The 22,039-nt window shown below is 47.4% G+C and overlaps 1 protein-coding gene across 1 annotated transcript in view; it reads left to right on the top strand.

The window, feature by feature from the left end:
* The first annotated feature begins 6,007 nt into the window (after positions 1-6,007).
* LOC146359233 (uncharacterized) overlaps positions 6,008-22,039 on the top strand; it is a 32,145-nt gene continuing 16,113 nt past the window's right edge. The window contains exon 1 of the mRNA XM_084831071.1: positions 6,008-6,245. Within this exon, the coding sequence (XP_084687197.1) occupies positions 6,101-6,245 (145 nt within the window). The 5' untranslated portion in view covers positions 6,008-6,100. The remainder of the gene's footprint in view (positions 6,246-22,039) is intronic.

Raw genomic sequence — 22,039 nt, 5'->3', positions numbered from 1 at the left:
GAGAGACTACAGCAACCAAATACTGCTCTCCATACTAAATTATACATGAGACACAGGGAATCAATCCTTGAAACCTCAGAAGACATTGCTGGCATGTGTGAGGGGAATGGTTAATAGTAGGGCTGTGCACAGACATCCCACATCGCTTCAGATGCCGATTCAGACCTTCCAAAGAAGCCTCACTTTGCTTCAGACCAATTTGGACCCAATCCACTTTGCTTCAGATTTGGATCCAAAGCGAGATTCGAATATCCAAATTATTCAGATTTGACATTTTCCCATTGACTTGCACTGGAAAATAGAAACAGCCATAATGTTTTTTTTCCCAGTTTTCATAATAAATACATGTAATTTGGGGACCAGACAGCCTCCATGGAGGTGATCCCACCTTCCAAATTTCAGACAGTTTGGCCCAGTCATTTCTGTGCTAGGCACAGATAGAATTTGATTTTTTTCAACAAGAACTCTCAAAGCAAAGAGCTATAACTTTTCACTGTTTCTTTAGAAGTGCATGATATTTGGGGAACTCTCAGCCCCAATGGAATGGATTCCACTTCCCAAATGTCAGACAGTTTGGCCAGTAGTTTTTGTGCTAGGCACATATAAAATGTGTTGTTCTCAGAAACACAAACCAAAGGTCATAAAGGGATAATCAGAGAAGTTTGGTGTTTTAAGTGGTGGTACGAGGAGGTCACTATCCCTAATCTCTGATGTAGGTCTCCTTGAAGTGCAAATAACCCCACTCCCTAGCACTGCTTTCCTATTCACCTTCACAGTAGATGACCTCAGGCTCTCTTTGGCTGAATGGAATACACATTACCTGGGAAAACAGGCTGGCAGGCAGGCTGGCAGAGTAGTTTCTCTGCTATGTGCTTTTTTAAACACAAATTCTCAAAGCAAAGTGCTATAACTCTTCACTGGTTGCACAGAAGTGCATGAAATCTGGACACCTGTCAGCTGCAATGTGGATCATTCAAGTTGCCAAGCCTCAGACAGTTTGCCCAGTAGTTTTTCTGCTAGGCACAATGTGCTGTTCCCAGAAACTCAAACCAAAGGTAATAAACTAAAGGGTTCAGAGAAGTTAGGTGTTTAAGAGGTGATTAGGAGGAGATGGCTATCCCTCATCTCTGGTTTAGGTTTTAAGTGCAAAATAAAAATAATATAACCCCTCTCCCCTAGTACTACAGTTTCACACTGGATGACCTCAGGCTCACTTTGGCTGAATGGGAAAACAGGCTGGCAGGCAGTCTGGCAGAGGAGGCAGAGAGGCAGTTATGGGCAAGGGTGCTGGCATATGGCTGGCAGAGAGAGAGAGAGACCCATGGGTACAGCAGGGTACAAATATGCAATAGGCCAAGGTTTTTTTTTTTTTAAGGGAAAAGATATAGAGTTCAAAAATGGGAAGTGAAGGAATACAGGAATTGAGAAGGGGAGGCAAGAACAAGGAAAGGAAAGTACACACACACACACACACATGGTTTTTTTTTTTTGTAGAAGAATCTAGCAAGAAAGAAAGGGAACTATGAAGAAAAAGGTGAATTGAGAATGGCGGGGGAACGGGGAGCCAAAGAACAAGGCAGGGCAGGAAACTAAAGTACTTTTTCATTTTTTAAAATTATTGTATCAAGAAAGAAAGAAAGAGAGAGAGAGAGAGAGAGAGAGAAAACAAATAAGAATGGTTGAATTGAGAAAGGTGTGGCGGGGGGGCAAAGAACAAGGCAAGGAAAGGAGGAAGCTAAAGCACTTCTGAATTGTGTGTTGTTTTTTAATAAAGGATTTAGAAAAGAAAGAAATGGAATAGTTGATTTGAGAAGGGCTGGGTGGGAAAGAAGAAGAAAACAAGGAGAAAAGAAAAAGGAGAAATCCTTGGTGCCTATAGAAAAAAGTTTATTATGGTTCTTTTTTGTTGGCCTGATGCATTTTGGAGATATTTCTTTCTTCAGGGGTTACAATAAAAATATGTACATACATCATCTTAGTCATTTTATGTGACTCCAGAACATATAAAAACATCTCACACACCTCTAAAATAAATTATTACTACAAAATGATATAAATTTAACAACCAATTTTAACCTATACTAAATGAATACTTCTGACATTTATATAAAAATCAAGAAGCCATTACTTTTATGCATATTAAAACCAACAAGGCAAAAAATAAGAAAAACAAAGTGCAAAGATTTGTTACTGTCTGTATACATAAAAAACTTCAAATGAGAACATCAGGATTACTCTAACTGCAATAATTATCATGTTAAAAAATAACACATCAATACTGGTTTATAATATTAAAAAACCTTCCTCACATAAAAACAGACCAATGACTTGTCTACCTTATATTGCACACTTGAAACTGACCAGCACCTTTTGTATAAACATATTAACAGAAAATTATATAGGTTGTGTTGAACTACCTTGATAACAGGGTGGGCTTCATGAAGTGAATTTGTAGTAATGAAAGTCTACCATTTGTAAATAGCTCTCAAAAATGGCATCCCTAAAGCATACTCTTGAAAGAGAGAATTTTTAATAGAAAAAACCTAAACTATAATTCCCTTATATGATCCCACCATATCATGAGATAATCAGACAAAGTAAAGTCCTCACATCATCTTATTTTGCAGAAATACTTTTCTTACAGCAGGCATTTGTTCTCCTGTGAAAATCTATTGTTCTTCAAAATTGCCTTAGACGGTGGGAAGGAGCAATCCTATGGTCGCTAGTCAGCGCCTAGATGGCTATAGGATAACTGGTTTTCTGGAAACTGACCTCAAAGCCACGCTCTGAGGTCGGTTCCCAGAGAACCAACCTTCCCCTGCTTCTGAGCTGCCCTGCACTCCATGCTCTGAAGAGGAGTGCAGAGAGGCCAAAACGGGGCGTTCCGAGGGATGTTCTGGGGTGGGTAAGGCAGAAATGCTGGTATGACACATCCTATGTATTGTCTGGCAGCCTCCTCCCCCACTCCACCTTCCCACGACTAGACAGCCGAAATTGGCTGTCTAGCCGCAATGCAGGGCAGGAGCAGTGCAGAGGGAACAATCCCCTCCATGCTTCTCCTGCCATGCATTTGATAGGAGGTCGCCTCCAAGTTCGGAGGTGGTCATCTATCCCCAGAGGATTGCGCCCTAAGAAACTTTGTTTGAATGACCAGGAAGACAAATAGGAAAGGGAATAGAGATTAGGAATGTCCATATCAGAACACTGTCCCTTACTTCTTGTGCCAAATGCAAACAAATCGTAGACTCACCAAAAAATGTTATAATCTTGTACGAGCCATAGTTTTCCCAATAAAGTTATTTGCTTAATGCCCACAAACTGACCTCATCTTGTAGGACTAAGATAGACAAACCTCATCTGATTGTATTAGCAGAAAGGGTCTGGTGGGCTGGCTTAAATAATTTGGAAAGAATTTGGCCAGAATGCCCTTAATTAGCTACTCTGGCCTAAAACATTGGTGTTATATAAGGAGTACAAAAATACTTCTCTTCCTGTCCTGATTCTGAAAAAAACTTAGAGGATTGTTATCATATTTACAACAATGGTAAATAATGAACAACTTCATTTAATCCTATGTAGGGATGTACACCTGCTGTTCTGGCAGGGGGGGGGTCTGTGAGGGAGGGAGGCGATTCGTCCCTCCCCCCAGAATCCTTGCCAGCTGGATCTGCTCTGCGTTGATTCAGCGGAGCTGCCAGCCGGCTCCGAAGCCCCAGCGATACGGCCGCCATTGCCGTATAGCTGGCTGGACTGACATACTCGGGACTCAAATGGTGTCCTGCATAGCAGACACCATTTGAGTCCTTGCTCTTTGATGTGATAGGCTATGTAAATCTTTACATAGCTTATCGCGCAAAGGAACAGGGACGCAAATACGCCATTTGCATCCCTGTTTTTTCACGCAATAGGCTACGTAAAGATTTATGTAGCCTATCACATCAAAGAGCAGGGATGCAAATGGCGTCCATTACACCAGATGCCATTTGCGTCAGCGGTACATCAGTCCAGCCAGCAATATGGCAATGGTGGCAGTATTGCTGGGACTTCGGAGCTGGAAGGCAGGATCTGGCTGGCGAGGACTTTGGAGGTAGGAGATCCGATCTTCCACGGACTTCGGGGGGGGGCGGATTCAATAGAATCTGGCCTCATTTGGGTCTGTGGAGGATTTCTCCGACATCCCTATGGAAGAAACACTGCCAAGCTTAAAAACCCCAAATATTTCTCTTCTGAGGAGCAATTTATTATTAGATCCATGCAGTTTTTCTGTTACCCCAAAGGTGAGCCCCTCTGTGGACTGGTGCACTTGTGAAAAATGACTGACTAGGGGTACACGTACACCTGATCTCTTGTTCTGTATGTTGCTGACAATAGGGATGTCAGAGAATTCTGCCACCGACTGAAATGGGATCGAATTCCCTTCAGTCTGTGCCACAGAATCCTCTGCGGAATGCACCATGAGGTCCTGCAGAGCCAGCAGTCATGCGGCTTTTTTTTTTGTCATCTGCACAGAGTCGCAAAATTTTCATAAATAAAAACACAACGTAGTATATTCTGATAATAAATTCGTAAGTTTTTTTTTTAATGAATTGTGCTCACCGCCTTGTTTGTGGGTGTTCTTTTTCAACTGAAATCCTCCGTCTCAGTTTACTTTCAGCCAAAACACTTCCTCCTCCTTGGGGCTTCCCAAAACAAGGCTGCCCTAGGTGTGCCTGAGCAATGCACTCTTTGTTTAAAGCAACGCTGTTTGAAAGAAAGAAAAAAACCTTTTAAAAATGCCCTAACCCCGATGCCAGCTTGTCTGGCTGAAAGGGGGGGCATTGCAGGTGGGTGGGGTGACAAGACGTAGGGGCCTCTGATTGATGCATCCCAGTGGCACCACCATGCAAGGAGGGGCAGGCTGAGTTGCCTTAAACTCAGCTCCCCCTCCCAATCTCAGTTCTCTGGCTTGACGAAGCTCCCTCCCACCCTCCCCTAAGCAGTGTGGGTTTCTTGCCGGCTGCCCTTAGGGAGCCACGTAGGAATTTTTTGGCTCACAGTTTGATTGGCCTATTACTGTGAGTCTTTTTTGCCTACGTCACACTGTTTTTTGCAGGTCGAGTGTATCCTATAAGGGAATACGGTCTATATAATCAGTCACATTCCAGTTGGCAGCTAGGACGGGCAAAACAGGAAAGGGAGTAGGGATGGTGTGCATGCAGAGGCACCTTATGGTGACAGGTGACGCCTGAGGCCCCCCAAACGGGTTGTGCAGCTCGGTGGGGGGATAAGGGTTGCCTGGGAGACCAACCCTACTCACTCACCCAGGTGTTGTGTGGCACCAGGTTGGGGGTGACACTGGAAGGTCTACCTCCCCCAGAAGGGGCAATCCGGAGGGATGGTGAGATCACCGCCACCCCTCAGGCTGGGTATGTTTTCGCCCAAGAAGTGCCAGCTAGCTGCTGTCACAGTTAGATGCCCGTCCTAGTTACCCCTTTGCAGGTATTTCAATAAATGTGGCCCAATTTTCAACCCAAGCTTGTTGTCTGCGTCTTCTTTAACCCATCTCCACTCGCAGTGACCATGCCGGTCTGGAGCCCTGCACGAGGTATTATGCTCCCTGCTAAGCTTTTTATTTCCAAAGCCAGCGTTGTTGTTGACATTGTGAGGCTAAAATAGAGAGGAGAACCAACTCTGTGCATGTCTACTCAGAAGTAAGTTTTACTGAGTTCAATGCAACTTACTCCTACACATGTCAGCGCCCCACTTGCCCCCAGCTCAGCTTTGTATTTCCACATCCAGCTCATTAGCAAACCTCCTGTTAGTTATCTCACTGGGTGACTGTGGGCTGGACAACAAGGCTGGATGTGGAAATAGAAAGCCAAGCAGGGGGAATAATACCTCGCTCAGGGCTCCAGACCAGCATAGTCATTTTAAAAGGTTTTTTCTTTCTTTCTTTCAAACAGCATTGCTTTAAACAAAGAGTGCATCACTCAGGCACACCTAGGACAACCTTGTTTTGGGAAGCCCCGAGGAGGAGGAAGTGTTTTGGCTGAAAGTAATTACTACACGTCTCAGGGCAGAGGAAAAAATACATAAATATCTATGAAAAATAGCCTTTCTTATGGAAGTTATGCAGAATTACGGCTGTCGGTACGGATTTATCTTCATAATTCTTGGAGCGGAAAAAAAAGAGGAGAATTCCGGGGGCTTGCGAATGACGGTATGGAGCACTGGCCGCAAACTGCAGAAGTCAAGCAGCACGGAAGGTACACAATTCGTACATCCCTAGCTGACATGCGCGCTCCGCTCATATGTTTCTTAAGTGGCCTTTGTGTCTGGCTAAGATAAACTTTATCACAGGTGCATTTGATAGCATAGACTATGTGTGCTACTACCGGTGGAAAATTGTTTTCATTTCATATGTTTTCTTGTCTGCTAGGTTCATAGAAGTATGGCATTTTTTGGTGTATATATAATGGCCACCTGGATGATGCCCTCTAGGTGCCGTAGCACCAGGAAGGACCAGCTGAGATAGCCTGGTTCGTAAATGAGTGTTGCTTAGGGATGGCAGAGAATTCCGCCACGGATCTCAGTGAAGCCGAATGCCAATGCATTCGGCCCCCCGTAATCTGTGGCGGAACGAAGCCCCCCACCCAACGACCTTGTGAAAGGCGTGCAAAATTTAGCACTTACCTGGTGCCATTCGCGCTGCTTTGCGAATGGCTGCCACGTCTGCACCCGCCATTCGCTTTCCCATTTAGGCCGAGATAGGCCATTTCCATTCCCCATTTAGGCCATGATAGGCTACATAAATACTTATGTAGCTCATCACAGGTAACACAGGGACACCATTTGCTTCCCTGCGGAGGCTGTGATACACTTCCTAGGTATTTATGTAGCTTATCATGGCAAAAATAGGGAACGCAAATGGCAGCTGCTGTAGCTGCCGCCATTTGCGTTCCTGTTTTTTTGCCGTGATAGGCTATGTAAATATTTACGTAGCCTATCATGGTCAAAAAACAGGGGCACAAATGGTGCAGTGGCCACCATTTGAGCCCCTGTCTTTTGCCGTGATAGGCTACATAAATATTTACGTAGCCTATCATGGCCAAAAACAGGAATGCAAATGGCGGCCACCATAGCTGCCACCATTTGCGTCCGCAGGCTCCAGACGCTTGGGAATGCACCTGGCTGGCGGCTCCGTGGAGTTGCTACACAGCTTAGAAATCCTAAGGGTTAGGATTTCTGGGGGAGGTGAGGAGTGCTTCCCCCCCCCGTGAATCAACCCTATGAAAAGGTAAGTGACTTTCGTATATCCCTAGTGCTGCTGTGTACCAGCCAATCCTTAAGGTTCTTAGTCCTTTTGCAAGTAATGCAGGATTTGTTTACAGAGCCAAGCAGGTCTTGCACCAAGTGCCAATACTTATGGATGCTTTTCTTAGAGATGTCAGAGAATTCCGCCATGGATCTCAGAGAGGCCGAATGCCAGTACATTCGGCCCCCGAACTCCATGGCGGAATGGCCTGCCCCCCCCACCCCACAGATCCCCACCAGGATGAGACTTACCTGTGGCAGATCTTCCGGGCAGCTGCAGTGGCTCCAGCAGCGGCTGCGGCGGTGGCGGCTGCAGCGGGTGGTCTTCCAACCGGCTGCTGCTGCTGCCATTTCCAGGCTTGTGTAAAAAACAAAAATGAGATGTGATAGGCTACATAAAGATTTACGTAGCCTATCATGGCTAGGTTAAAAAAAAAACCCACGACGTGATAGGCTACGTAAATCTTTACATAGCCTATCATCGTTGGGTGGGTTTTAAAAACAAAACAAAATGTCGTACGCAAATGGCGGCGGCTACAGCCGCCGCCATTTGCGTTCCTTCTTTTTGCCATCTTAATCTACGTAAATATTTATGTGGACTATGACGGCAAAAATAAAGGGGAACGCAAATAGCGTAGCCACCGCCATTTGCATACATGGTTTGTTTGTTTGGGTTTTTTTACCCAGAGCCCTCCGCGGCTGGAAATCCGGCTGCGGATAGCTCTGGCCTGGCTGGGCCTGGCTGGCTGCTCCGCGAAGCTGCCACAGAGCACAGCCGGCCATTCGAGGATTCCGGGGGGAGGGACGGAATGCCTCCCCCCCCCATAAACGCAATCTGCAAACAGGTAAGTCACTTTTGTACATCCCTAGCTTTTCTAAAGTTCCTTAGTATCTCCAATATAAGTGAGACTGCAGTATAATTTGTCATCATCCTGGGGCCATTGCTTATTCATTAGATTTGTCATGCTTTTATAAGATGCCCTTTTTTTCACCAGTTCTGTTACAGCAGTAGGCTATTCTATTTCTGTTAATTGATCCTGCAGTAAATTAGACTCATGTTCAAACACCTGGATTGAGGAACAATTTCTACGGATTCTTAAAAATTGACCATATGGTAAATTATTTCTAATGTAATGAGGATGAAAACTGTCATATGGCAAATATGAATGTCTGTCCGTGGATTTTCTAATGACAAAGCTACAATAACACACACACACACACACCACAGATTTAGCCAACTAACCAACTCTAAGTTTTCTCACCCAACTCTAACCAGCACTCTATCTCAGAATGAAACAAACACAGGCTGATCTCCAATATATACAGCATCCCCCACCCACTCTGGCTCCTTGATCACTGTCACCAATCGGAGACTGCTGAGTTAAGTTCAGCCCTAATTTGGCAACTAAAGTTGCCATTCGCTCACTCACTTCCTCCTCCTCCTCCTCCTCCTCCCCTCCTCCTCTCCTTCCCTCCTCTTCTCCCCCTCCCTGATGTTTCACATTTTACAGACAGGCTGTCTTCAGAAGGCTTCAGAATAGCTCCAAATCTCTGAGGTGGAATGAGGAGCTTTGGTGGGGACCCACTTCACTTCAGATTGCCTCGGTGCTGGTCTGATTTGCTTTGGATCTCACTGAGGCACCCCCAAAGCACCCTGATTCACTTTGGTATTCAGATTTGGGACCAAAGCAATGCACAGCCCTAGTTCATAGAACTAGGGATGTACACAAGTCACTTACCTTTTCGAAGGGTGACATTCATGGCGGTGCGGGGAGGTGCTCTGTACCTCCCCCTGAAATTCTCCCTGGCCGGCTCCACTCCGCGGCGACTCCGCTGAGCTTCTGGCTGGGGCTGCCCACAGCCGAACATCTGGCTGCTGGGCAGCCTGCACAGGGATGCAAATGGCAGCCCCCATAGCCGCCTCCATCTGCGTCCCTGTCTTTTGCAGTGATAGGCTACATAAATATTTACGTAGCCTATCATGGAAAAAAAAAAGGAATGCAAATGACGGCTGCCATAGCCGCCACCATTTGCGTTCCTTTTTTTTTTTTGGCCGTGATAGGCTACATAAATACTTACGTTAGCCGTGATAGGCTATGTAAGTATTTACATAGCTTATCACGGCTATAATGAAGAAGCGAATGGCGGCCGCAGACATGGCCACCATTCGCAAAGCAGTGCGAACAGCAGCAGGTAGGTGGTCCATTTCACGTGCCTTTCGCGGGGCGGGGGGATGGGGGGCTTCGTTCAGCAATGGATTTTGGGAGGCCGAATGCACTGGTATTCAGCCTCACCGAGATCTGTGGCAGAATTCTCTGACATCCCTACATAGAACTGTCCTTTGTGTTGTGAGTGATGGTGCAACAAAGCTTAAACCTGGCTTTGTGGCAATCAAGAGGAAACAGCATATACAAATAGCAAAGTCATTGTCTTCACATGGATCATTAGCGAGAAGAGCACCATCCACACATAAAACGAAGGTATCAGCAGGCTTGGGGATACAACAGATCATTTGAAAATAAGTCCTTAAGGGGAACCCAAAACACATAAATGAGGCCTGAGTAGGGATGACGGAGAATTTCTCCCCGAATCTTCGGGAGGCCGAATGCCAACGCATTCGGCCCCCTGAAATTGGTGGGGAAATTCTCCGCTGGCCCCCCGTCCCCCCCAGAATGGGACTTACCGTGGCCAAATGTCCCTCTCGGAGGCGGGTCCTGGCGGCGGCTTGGCGGTGGCTCGGCGGGGGCGGCGGCCGGTCTCCCGACTGGCTGCCGCCATTGCAAAAAAAAAAAAAAGAAAGTAAAAAAAACAACAACCACACCCCTGATAGGCTACGTAACGATTTACGTAGCCTATCATGGCTAGATTTCCAAAGTCAGCCGTGATCGGCTACGTAAATCGTCACGTAGCCTATCACGGGTGACTTTGGGAAAAAAAAAAAAGCGCATACGCAAATGGTGGCGGCCCATGGGCGCCGCCATTTGCATTCCTTATTTTGGCACATCTAGTCTATGTAAACATTTACGTAGACTACGTCGAAAATAAGGGAATTCTATTTGCGTTGCCCTTATTTTCGCCGTAGTCTACGTAAATCTTTATGTAGACTAGACGTGTCAAAATAAGGAATGCAAATGGTAGTCCCCATGGGAGCCGCCATTTGCGTACGTGCTTTTTTTTTTTCAAAGTCACCCGTGATAGGCTATGTGACGATTTACATAGCCTATCACGGCTGACTTTGGAAATCGAGCTGTGATAGGCTACGTAAATCATTACGTAGCCTATCATGGGTGTGTGTGTGTGTTTACTTTTTTTTTCGCGGCCGGGTAGATGGGGCGCTTCTACCCAGCCTGAATTTCACTGGCGAGGGATGGGGCGCCTCCCCCCTGTCCTGAATTTCGGCCGAGCAAGGCAGGGCGCCTCCCCCCCCTCGCCTGAACTTCGGGGGGAGAACCGAAGCGCCTCCCCCCCCACCGCGAAGCAAGCTTCGAGAACAGGTAAGGGACTTTCGTCCATCCCTAGGCCTGAGCATACTTATTGACCATGGAATGCCAGCTGACTATTGGTCCCCCCCCCCGCTTCTTAAAAGGAAACCCAATGGGGTGGCATGTAGTATATTGGGAAATGGAAAGACTGGCTGGAATCTTAACAGGAGCTCTTCACACTGCAACATTTTGCTGCAGTTCTGACCCATGCAACCTGGTAGGTTCATCCTACCATTTTTTTAAATTATTATTCAGCCACTTGAACTGGGCCTATCTCTAGCAAGACATTTATGAAGAATAGAATTATATGAGGAGTCTGGTTTCAAGATCTACCATTTCAGTATGACATTAGAGTGAGAAAAAAAGATAAGGGACATCTGTTTTTCCTATCACTTTTACTGAGCTACTATGCCAACAGTCCCCACATCCTGTATCCCAGACCGTTCCGTTCCCAGAACTGCCTGCTCATCTTATATAAGAATACATTAGTGTAAGTCTTATTACTAGAGATCAACAAGACCAGTTGTGCTCATTTTTATTTTAAATTGAAGCTTGAGCAGTGTAGATGTGCTGAAAAATTTGAAACTACAAAAAAGTTCAAAGCTCCACCTTTGGGCAGCTAAGGAAGGGAGAAGGGAGAGGGGTGAGGCAAAGTGGATGTTAATGAACACTCAGGCTAAGGTATATGTGCCACACTGTGTATATAATGTAACATGTGACACAGTATGTGTATGCACGTGTAATAATGCTTACTCCTGTGAGCTCTGAGGGTGCTGGGCCAATGAAAGTACAGGCACAGAATGTTGGGAAAGGGGCTGAAGAAAAATCAGTTGGTGATAGAGAAGGAGGAAGAGAAGCTGAGCAGAAAGGACGCCACAGGGAGAAGAGAGAAAAAGTGATGAAAACAGATAGAAAATTGCAAGGGAAATGGGCAAACATATTTTCAGCCAATCATTCTCCTACTACTAGCCCTCGTGGCAAGCAACACAGGATTTACACTAGTTTTTTAAAGGCTGCTTTTAGCCTTGGTTCAGATATTTAAGTTTAGGATGCATATGTGTTGTGTCAGTTATGGTACTCAATTACATGTAGAAAACATGGTTATGTCCTTTAAAATACATGCAAGTGGTAAGCATGAGAAAATAAGGACCCTGCTTGCATGCATCTAAAAGAATGGAGTGTTTTATATGTATGTCCATTTCCTATCCAGTGCTGGCTCCAGGTTTTGGGTGCCCTTGGACAATCTATACTCAGTGGTCCCTTTTCCTGAGTGGGCCCACCTCCTGCTCACTGGTGTAACTGTTCCCCACCCCATTTGGAACAGGGTTCCCCCCACTTTGAGTGAAGTTTTTCCAGTGGTCCAAAGGGAAGAGCAGGAGGAGAGGCAGAGGGTGCTGACACTCCTTGCTTCTGTTCCTGTTCACTTTTAGAGAAGTCAGATGAACAGCCAGTAATAGCAAAATGAAAAAGGAAGCCCAAGGGCTCCAGAGTTGGCAGTGGGCCACTGTTGCCCTTGGCAGATGCCCAAAGATGCTAACCTCTGAAGCCAGCTGTGTCCATATCCAATATGTTATGCAGGTAGGGGTGGACGAAAGTCCCTTACCTGCCCTCGAAGGATGTTCGCGGTGGGGGGGAGGCGCTTCGCTGCTCCCCCCGTGAAGTTCAGGCCGGGGGGGAGGCTTCCCGCCTCGCCCCGGCTGAAATTCAGGCCGGGGGGGAGGCTTCCCGCCTCGCCCCGGCCGAAATTCAGGCCGGGGGGGAGGCTTCCCGCCTTGCCCGGCCGCGAACTTGGAAGTTTAAAAAAAAAAAACGCCCCCTGATAGGCTACGTGACGATTAACGTAGCCTATCACGGCTAGATTTGCAAAGTCAGCCATGATAGGCTACGTCAATCGTCACGTAGCCCATCACGGGTGACTTTAAAAAAAAAAAGCGCGTACGCTAATGGCGGCCCCCATAGGGAGCCGCCATTCGCGTTCCTTATTTGGTCGCTGTAGTCTAAGTAAATCTTTACGTAGACTACAGCGACCAAATAAGGAACGCGAATGGCGGCTCCCTATGGGGGCCGCCATTATCCGTACGCGCTTTTTTTTTTTTATAGTCACCCGTGATAGGCTACGTGATGATTGACGTAGCCTATCACGGCTGACTTTGCAAATCTAGCCGTGACAGGCTACGTTAATTGTCACGTAGCCTATCAGGGGCCGTTTTTTTTTTTCTTTTATTGTAATGGCGGCGGCGGCAGCCGGTCAGAAGACCGGCTGCCGCTCCCGCCCCGCTCGAACACCCACCGAACCGCTGGCTGGACCCGCCGCCGGGAGGGACATTCGGCGAAGGTACATCCCGTCCCGGGGGGGGTGCGGGGGGCGGGGGGGTTCAGAGGATTTCTCCCCGAAACTTGTTCAGGGGGCCGAACACGTTGGCGCTTGGCCCCCCGAAGTTTCGGGAAGAAATTCTCCGCCATCCCTATATGCAGGTATTTTTGTACTTGGGTATCCACAGCTCATCATAGAACAGTCTGAATGGAAGGGCTCTTGATCCTCCTAATAAAACATGCTTGGGGACAAGAAAGACTGCACATCCACACACATTCCCACCATTTGAAAGCAAGGCTTAGATTGTTTTAAGGAATCATTTCAGACAACAGTCTTGATTTTCCATAGTTAGTATTAGGGATGCTGCTCCAGTCCATCAGGTTCAATGAAACCCTCACCATGTCCAATTCAATCTAATTTAATTTCTATCAGATATATCTATATACATCTCAGTAGCTGGATGCACAAGTTCTTGCATATGCTGCTCAGGTGGGTGGGTGGGTTAATAGAGGCAGCTGGATGTGCAGCATCATGCACAATTGTGTATAATGGCTACAAAGCATTGAAATGTTTATCTTCCCCTTATCAGCCAACACCATTGTTCCTGGAAGTCCCTTCTCTGTAGCAGTGACAGTCCTTGTCAGCTTCATCTCCCAGGGGGTTCTCCCAAATGCAGGCTTCACTACAGTCATTTCCAGCCTTTGCTGTCAGCTTGCTTAAGCTCAGAGAATTATGTGGTAAGGCTGCAAAGAGCAAGAGCAGTGGTAAACCTGCCAACCTTTCCTCTGAGTTCTGCAGCAAATCCAGTGAATTTCCTTTACTATAAAGGTGAAATTGACAATGGGTTTTTAAAGCCCTTGTCATTTCATCTCTACAGTTAAGGAAATGGTCCACTGGTGGGAGGTTATTATCTTTTCAGTTTCAGTGTTGCTTTATGCAGCCTTTTCATATGGTTTTCAAGCATAACCAAGATGCTGCATGTTATCTGGTCCCCACCACAAAAATCTCAAAGAACAGTGGCTAAAGTGACAGACTTGACATTAGAGAGAAACTCCTTGACTTTAGAAGTGAAACTCACAACTGGTTTAAAATCTCTTCTCAATTTCACCTCTGCAGTGAAGAAACTCACTGCACAGATGAGAAGAGAGCGTTTGTCAGCTCTATGGAGCCTTTTTATGCAGCAAGTTTGGTTTTCAGGGCATATAAGCACACACATATAAAAACAGTCTTAAGGGAACTCCACAGATAACCAATGCATACCACAAAGTTTCTTTGGACATGCAAGCCATGTCATGGAACAGCAGAAAACTCAGCAGAAATCAGGAGACAAGTTCTACACCATCTCTAATTTTAAGGCTATCAAATTGTTATACTCACCCCACTTCCATGAGTGGAGATAATTTCTAGGGTGCAGAAATTATGGGGGTTTTCTTTTTCCCTTTGAAAGGAAGGGAAGGCTTATGGAGGCTTATGGGGTTTTGTAACAGTTAAATAGGAATCAGAAGAAATTAATTCACTTCTTATTCTAATGCAAACTTACCTAATTTCACACTTCAAACAAATATGTAACCCGAAAAGCAGTTATGTTTCGAAATGTTCACTTCTCCAAATTTTGCAATGAAGCTCTGTAGGGATGGGCAAACATGTGATGTTTGAACTCTTTGCCATTCTCTGAATTCTTCATCAAAGTTCATTTCACCTCATTTGTGTTCCTGAACAAGTGCATCTTTCTTTTTAAGTGTCGTTTTTCCCAATGGAAAAGAGCACTTTTTTAAAAAATGTGAAGTTTTCCTGATTAAAAAAAAAATGCACATTTTCTCCCATAGGCTAAAGCATGAAAATGTGCATAGGGGGGGGGGGATGTGTATTTTGGCATGTGTGCAATTGCACAGTTCTGGAAGTGCACATTTGTGCAAGTGCACACTTTTGAATGTGCAAGTTTGGGAAATTGTGAACGTTTCCTGAGAATTGAATGTTTGGGGTTGCGAACAGGACATGTTTACATGATTTGTGAAGAGGAGTGCAATTCTCATTTATCCCCAGAGTTCTCCAGTGAAACAACTGAATACAAAATTCCATATATTAGGGAAATACACACAAAAGTGCTTATCTTAGTGCAAATCATATTAAAAATGCAGTATATTAGGAAAATGTCCTGCAAAAATGTGCATTTTAGGTAGAATTCCATAAAACATGGATTTATAAGGAGAAATGCACCCAAAACTGCATTTGAATTTTCATGTGAACTTTTTTTAAAAGTTCACATGAAATGTTCAAGACAAAACAAATCTAAGAGTGGAAAATTTCTCAAAGTTCAGGATGAGCTGAACTTAAGATTGGATAAATGAGAAACTGGAATGGATAGCTTCGTCCATCCCTACATTTGGATTTATTGACAAATATAGAAATCAGACATAGGTGGAAGCATACCCTAACATGCCAAGAGACAGCCAAACCCACTAACTGCCTCAAAGCAGATTTCCAGAAAGGCTGCCAGAGCTTACAACTCATCTCTCTCTCTTATTTTCCACCTCAAAACTGCACTTTTCTATTTTCATAAAGAGATCTAGATCACAGTACCCTTAAGTAGGGAAGAAGGTACTCCCCACTCCTCTGACTGAATTTGCCTACTCAAAAGCAATCATATTTATTTATTGCTAAAAATATTTTTACCCCACATTTTAGCTGAACCCCCACCCCCATGCAGCTTACTAAGACCAGTAGTATAAGGCCATCATCTTTGCCATCAGGCATACAATATAAAACAGAGGTGGGCAGAAGATCAAGTAGAATCCACTGGTAGATCTCTAGGTGATTTGCAGTGGAACAACAATGATTTCTGACTCCCAATTGTTTAACAGTGATGATTAGGGTTGGCGGAGAATTTCTCCCCGAAACTTTGGGGGGCCGAGCGCCAACGTGTTCGGCCCCCCGAACAAGTTTTGGGGAGAAATCCTCTGAACCCTCCCGCACCCCCCCAGGACGGGACTTACCTTCACCGAATGTCCCTCCCGGTGGCTGGTCCGGCCGGCGGTTCGGCGGGTGTTCGAGCGAGGCGGGAGCGGCAGCCGGTCTTTCGACCAGCTGCCGCCGCCGTCATTGCAATGAAAGAAAAAAAAAATGTCCCCTGATAGGCTACGTGACGATTGACGTAGCCTATCATGGCTAGATTTGCAAAGTCAGCCGTGATAGGCTACGTCAATCGTCACGTAGCCTATCATGGGTGACTTTTAAAAAAAAAAGTGTGTACGGATAATGGCGGCCCCCATAGGGAGCCGCCATTCCCATTCCTTATTTGGTCGCTGTAGTCTACGTAAACATTTACATAGACTACAGCGACTAAATAAGGAACGCGAATGGCGGCTCCCTATGGGGGCCGCCATTAGCGTACGCGCTTTTTTTTTTTTAAGTCACCCGTGATAGGCTACGTGACAATTGACGTAGCCTATCACGGCTGACTTTGCAGATCTAGCCATGATAGGCTACGTGAATCGTCACGTAGCCTATCATGGGGCGTTTTTTTGTTTTTTGTTTAACTTCCGCGTTCGCGGCCGGGCGAGGCGGGAAGCCTCCTCCCCGGCCTGAATTTTGGCCGGGGCGAGGCGGGAAGCCTCCCCCCCGGCCTGAATTTCGGCTGGGACGAGGCGGGAAGCCTCCCCCCCGGCCTGAACATCGCAGGGGGACCAGCGAAGCACCTCCCCCCCACCGCGAACGTCCTTCGAGGACAGGTAAGTGACTTTCGTCCACCCCTAGTGATGATGAACAGGCTCCTCTCTCTTCTAAACTGCTAGAGTGAAGAAAACTGGGAGAGGGAAAATGAGGAGGAGAAATGAGAAGCAGATTTTTGTGTGAAAGGACTGAGGGTGGTCTAAGCCATGTGCTCAGAGGTGTGCTTCTCCTTAATTCTAGGTGTATATCTGCCTGGTTCTTCCCCTTCAGCCAGTGTACTGGACTTGGATGCAGTTAGGGTGGGATGGGTGCCCCTCCCATCTGGGTTCTCTGGACACCTGCCCAGCCCCTGCTTGTGGGCCCCAGACCAAAATTTGATCCCCCACCATGGTCACCGAGCTGCCCACACTCACCTGCGCCCCATTATTATTATAATAATTATTAAATGTATTAATCGCCCATCTGGCTGGTCACCCAGCCACTCTGGATGATGTACAACATACAATAAAACAGTTGAAAACAATAAAATTCTACCATAAAAACATTTTCTAAAATACCCTAACCCACCCCAAATGCCTGCCTGAACAACCACGTTTTTAATGCACAACGGAAGCTCATTAAAGAGGGGGCATGGCAGAGTTCCCTAGGGAGGGAGTTCCACAGAGTGGGGGCCACCACAGAAAAGGCCCTCTCCCTTGTCCCCACCAGTCTAGCTGTCCTGGCTGATGGGACAGAGAGAAGGCCATCCAAGGCTGATCTTGTTAAGCGGCCTGTCTGGTGCTGCTGGAGGCACTCCTTAAGATAGGCTGGGCTGGAACCATATAGGGTTTTAAAGGTCAAAACCAACACCTTGAATTTGGCCCAGAAAACAACTGGTAACCAGTACAACTCCTTCAGCACTGGAGTGATGTGATCTCGCTGGCGGCTGCCTTTAATCAGGCGAGCCGCCGCGTTCTGTGCCAGCTGCAGTTTCCGAACCATCTTCAAGGATAACCCCACGTAGAGTGCATTACAGTAGTTTAAACGAGAGGAGACCAGGGCATGTACTACTAATGGGAGCAGATGGTCGGGAAGGAAGGGGCGCAGCCACCGTATCAGATGGAGTTGATACAGCGCTGTCCGGCTCACAGCTGACACCTGAGCCTCCATGGACAGCTGGGAGTCCAAAATGACCCCCAGGCTGCGGACCTGGTCTTTCAAGGGTAGCCGTACCCCATTCAACACCAGGTCAACATCCCCCAGCCTCCTCTTGTCTCCCAGCAAAAGTACCTCGGTCTTGTCAGGGTTCAGCTTCAGCTTATTCCTCCCCATCCAGCCACTCACCGTCTCCAGACATTTGGACAGGGATTCTACAGCCAACCTTGGTGAAGATTTGAACGAGAGGTAGAGCTGCGTGTCATCCGCGTATTGATGACACTGCACCCCAAACCTCCTGATGATAGCCCCCAGTGGCTTCACAGAGATGTTAAATAGCATCGGGGAGAGGATGGAACCCTGTGGCACCCCACAAGTAAGTGGCCACGGGTCCGAAACCTCCTCTCCCAGTGCTACCCTCTGGTACCTGCCGGAGAGGAAGGACCAGAACCACCGCAATACGGTGTCCCCAATCCCCAACCCCTCCAGGCAGTCCAGGAGGATACCATGGTCAACGGTATCAAAAGCCGCTGAGAGGTCGAGGAGAACAAGGAAGGAGCATTCAGCCCTATCCAGAGCCCTCCTCATATCATCTACCAAGGCAACCAAGGGGGTGGACGAAAGTCACTTACCTGTCCTCGAACCTTGTTCGCTGTGGGGGGGAGGCGCTTCGCTGTTCCCCCCGCGAAGTTCAGGCCGGGGGGGGAGGCTTCCCGCCTCGCCCAGCCGAAATTCAGGCCAGGGAGGAGGCGCCTCGCCTCGCCCAGCCGCAAACTCAGAAGGTTTTTTTTTAAAAAAAAAAATGCCCCCGTGATAGGCTACGTGACGATTAACGTAGCCTATCACGGGTGACTTTAAAAAAAAAAGCGCGTACGCAAATGGCGGCCCCCATAGGGAGCCGCCATTCGCATTCCTTATTTGGTCACTGTAGTCTACGTAAAGATTTACGTAGACTACGGCGAAAATAAGAGCAACGCAAATAGCGTTGCCCTTATTTTCGCCGTAGTCTACGTAAATCTTTACATAGACTACAGCGACCAAATAAGGAACGCGAATGGCGGCTCCCTATGGGGCCGCCATTATCCGTACGCGCTTTTTTTTTTTTTTTAAGTCACCAGTGGTAGGCTACGTGACGATTAACGTAGCCTATCACGGCTGACTTTGCAGATCTAGCCGTGATAGGCGACTTTAATCATCACGTAGCCTATCACGGGGGTGTTTTTTTTTTTTTCTTTTATTGCAATGGCGGCGGAGAAATTCCTCCCAGCCCGGACGAACACCCGCCGAACCGCCGGCTGGACCCGCTGCCGAGAGGGACATTCGGCAAAGGTAAGTCCCGTCCCGAGGGGGTGTGTGGGGGGCGGGGGGGTGTGGAGAATTTCTCCCCGAAACATGTTCAGGGGGCCGAACACGTTGGCGCTCGGCCCCCCGAAGTTTCGGGGAGAAATTCTCTGCCATCCCTAGACCAAGGCTATTTCTGTCCCATGCCCAAGCCTGAAGCCTGACTGAAATGGTCTAGATAATCAGTTTCTTCCAAGTGTGCCTTCAACTGCACCGCCACCACCCGCTCAATCACCTTGCCCAAAATTGGAAGATTTGAGACTGGGCGAAAGTTGTTCAGAACTTGGGGATCCAAGGAGGGCTTCTTTAAGAGCGGTCTTATCACTGCCTCCTTGAGGGCTGATGGCATCACTCCGTCCTCAAGGGAGGCATTCACCACCGCCCTGATCCCCTCACCCAGTCTCTCTCTGCAGCCCATAATGAGCCATGATGGGCAAGGATCAAGTAAGCAGGTGGTCGGCCGTACAGATGAAAGGTCGGCCATCCTCCAGCATTACGATTGCCATTTGGCATAAAAACATGGTGACTGTGAATATCCGCACGTAGAGCTATATGCAAAATGGCACCATGAATTGCCCATATAGACAGGATTATGGGCATAAATGGGCTATTTATGCCTGTATTCTTGTGTATATGGGAAATTCATGGCACCATTTTCCATATTGCTCTATGTGCATGTATTTGCCATGGGGGGGGGACATGGTAGTTGCAATCATGACGCCAGAGGACAGGGCCTGAGTGAGTGTGGGTGGTTCAGTGAGCATTGTGGGAAATTAAGCAGGGGGCAGGGGCTCAGTGGAATGGACCACGTTGAGCACCCAGGCCATCCCTAGATGCAGGTGGTAGAACCTTGAGGTTCTAGTAAAAAAACAAAAACAATATGTAAATCCTTGAAGCTTGATGTCTGCCCATCCCTGATCCAAAAGGCACAACCACAACAAGGGGCTGGGTGGGAGAAGGGGAGGAAAGTACATTCTTAGTTATAATCATCTAAGAATTAGGGATGGCGGAGAATTTCTCCCCGAAACTTCGGGGGGCCGAGCGCCAACGTGTTTGGCCCCCCGAACAAGTTTCGGGGAGAAATCCTCCGCCCCCCCACCCCCCGCCCCCCCCCGGGACGGGACTTACCTTCCCTGAATGTCCCTCCCGGCGGCGGGTCCGGCTGGCGGTTCGTCCGGTGTTCGAGCGGGGCGGGAGCGGCAGCCAGTCTTTCGACCGGCTGCCGCCCCCGCCATTGCAATCAAAGAAAAAAAAAAAAAAAGTCCCCTGATAGGCTACGTGACGATTCACGTAGCCTATCACGGCTAGATTTGCAAAGTCAGCCGTGATAGGCTACATGAATCGTCACGTAGCCTATCACAGGTGACTTTAAAAAGAAAACAAAAAAAGCGTGTACGCGAATGGCGGCCCCCATAGGGAGCCGCCATTCGCGTTCCTTATTTAGTTGCCGTAGTCTACGTAAACATTGACGTAGACTACAGCAACTAAATAAGGAACGCGAATGGCGGCTCCCTATGGGGGCCGCCATTCGCGTACGCGCTTTTTTTTTTTTTTTAAAGTCACCCGTGATAGGCTACGTGACGATTCATGTAGCCTATCACGGCTGACTTTCCAGATCTAGCCGTGATAGGCTACGTGAATCGTCACGTAGCCTATCAGGGGACTTTTTTTTTTTTTTTTTACTTCCGTGTTCGCGGCCGGGCGAGGCGGGAAGCCTCCTCCCCGGCCTGAATTTCGGCCGGGCGAGGCGGGAAGCCTCCCCCCTGGCCTGAATTTCGGCCGGGCGAGGCGGGAAGCCTCCCCCCCCGGCCTGAACTTCGCAGGGGGAGCAGCGAAGCGCTCCCCCCACCGCGAAAAAGCTGCGAGAAAAGGTAAGTGACTTTCGTTCACCCCTACTAAGAATTAACTCTGTGGAGAACCTGGTCTTAGGGTGGTATCCTCTACACCAAGACAATCCCACCCCTATCCCCAAATGTGGAGGATCATCCTTCTCCACTGGGGAATCCCTCCCTTCACCTCTGCTGCCACCATTAAACTACACCCCTTTATTTAAAATAGCCTTTCCCATAAACTGGCTGTTTATTAGGCATGAGGCAAAATAGATCAGAGGTACCAGGAAAGAGAATAGATACATATAGTATTTTATTAGGAAGAAAACAAGAAAGCTTATTATTTAATAATGTTGTTGTTACTACTTTTAAACACAGTTTCTATACAGTTACTTTTACCACCAAGCAGGTGGGGGAAAACCCAGTTCCTACCCCTAACCAACTTTAAGCCAATTTCTCCATCAAGCTCTATCCCAGTTAACTCACAGGCCTAACGATGAGGGCTTGAAAGGCAGTCTTCTTTCTGGTCAGGTTTGATTTCCACCTGGAACCTTCACAGCTGTTCATCAGGCTTCTCCTGCAGTCTTCACTTTGGTCCAGCAGCTACTTAGTATTCAGATCCCCACCACTGCCACCACCTGACACTCAGGCTTCAGCTCTTTCCTCCAAAGGCTGGAAGAGTCAGCTCTAGGAGCCTTCCTCTCCCCACTTGTAGACTTTCTTCAGCTTCTGCCTCACCTGCTCTCAGCTCAGCCTCCCGGTCTTGTAGCCACTCTTCTCCTTGGCTGTTGTCTTCCTGAGGCTCCCCAGTCTCTCACAAAGACACCTCTTGATGACTATTCCTCAGGCAACTCTCCAGGTAAACTCCCCTGACAGACTCTCCTGTCATATTTCTAGGGGTGCACGAAACCCACTTACCTGGTCTCGCAGCTTTTCGCGGTGGAGGGGAGGAGCTTCGCTGCTCTCCCCCCGAAATT

Source organism: Heloderma suspectum, chromosome 1 (genome assembly GCF_057233095.1).
Source record: "Heloderma suspectum isolate Gila_16-S chromosome 1, 16-S_ref, whole genome shotgun sequence".
In the NCBI taxonomy this organism is placed as follows: domain Eukaryota; kingdom Metazoa; phylum Chordata; class Lepidosauria; order Squamata; family Helodermatidae; genus Heloderma; species Heloderma suspectum.
Note: the sequence above shows the minus strand (reverse complement) of the source record. Positions and strands in the feature narration are given on the sequence as shown.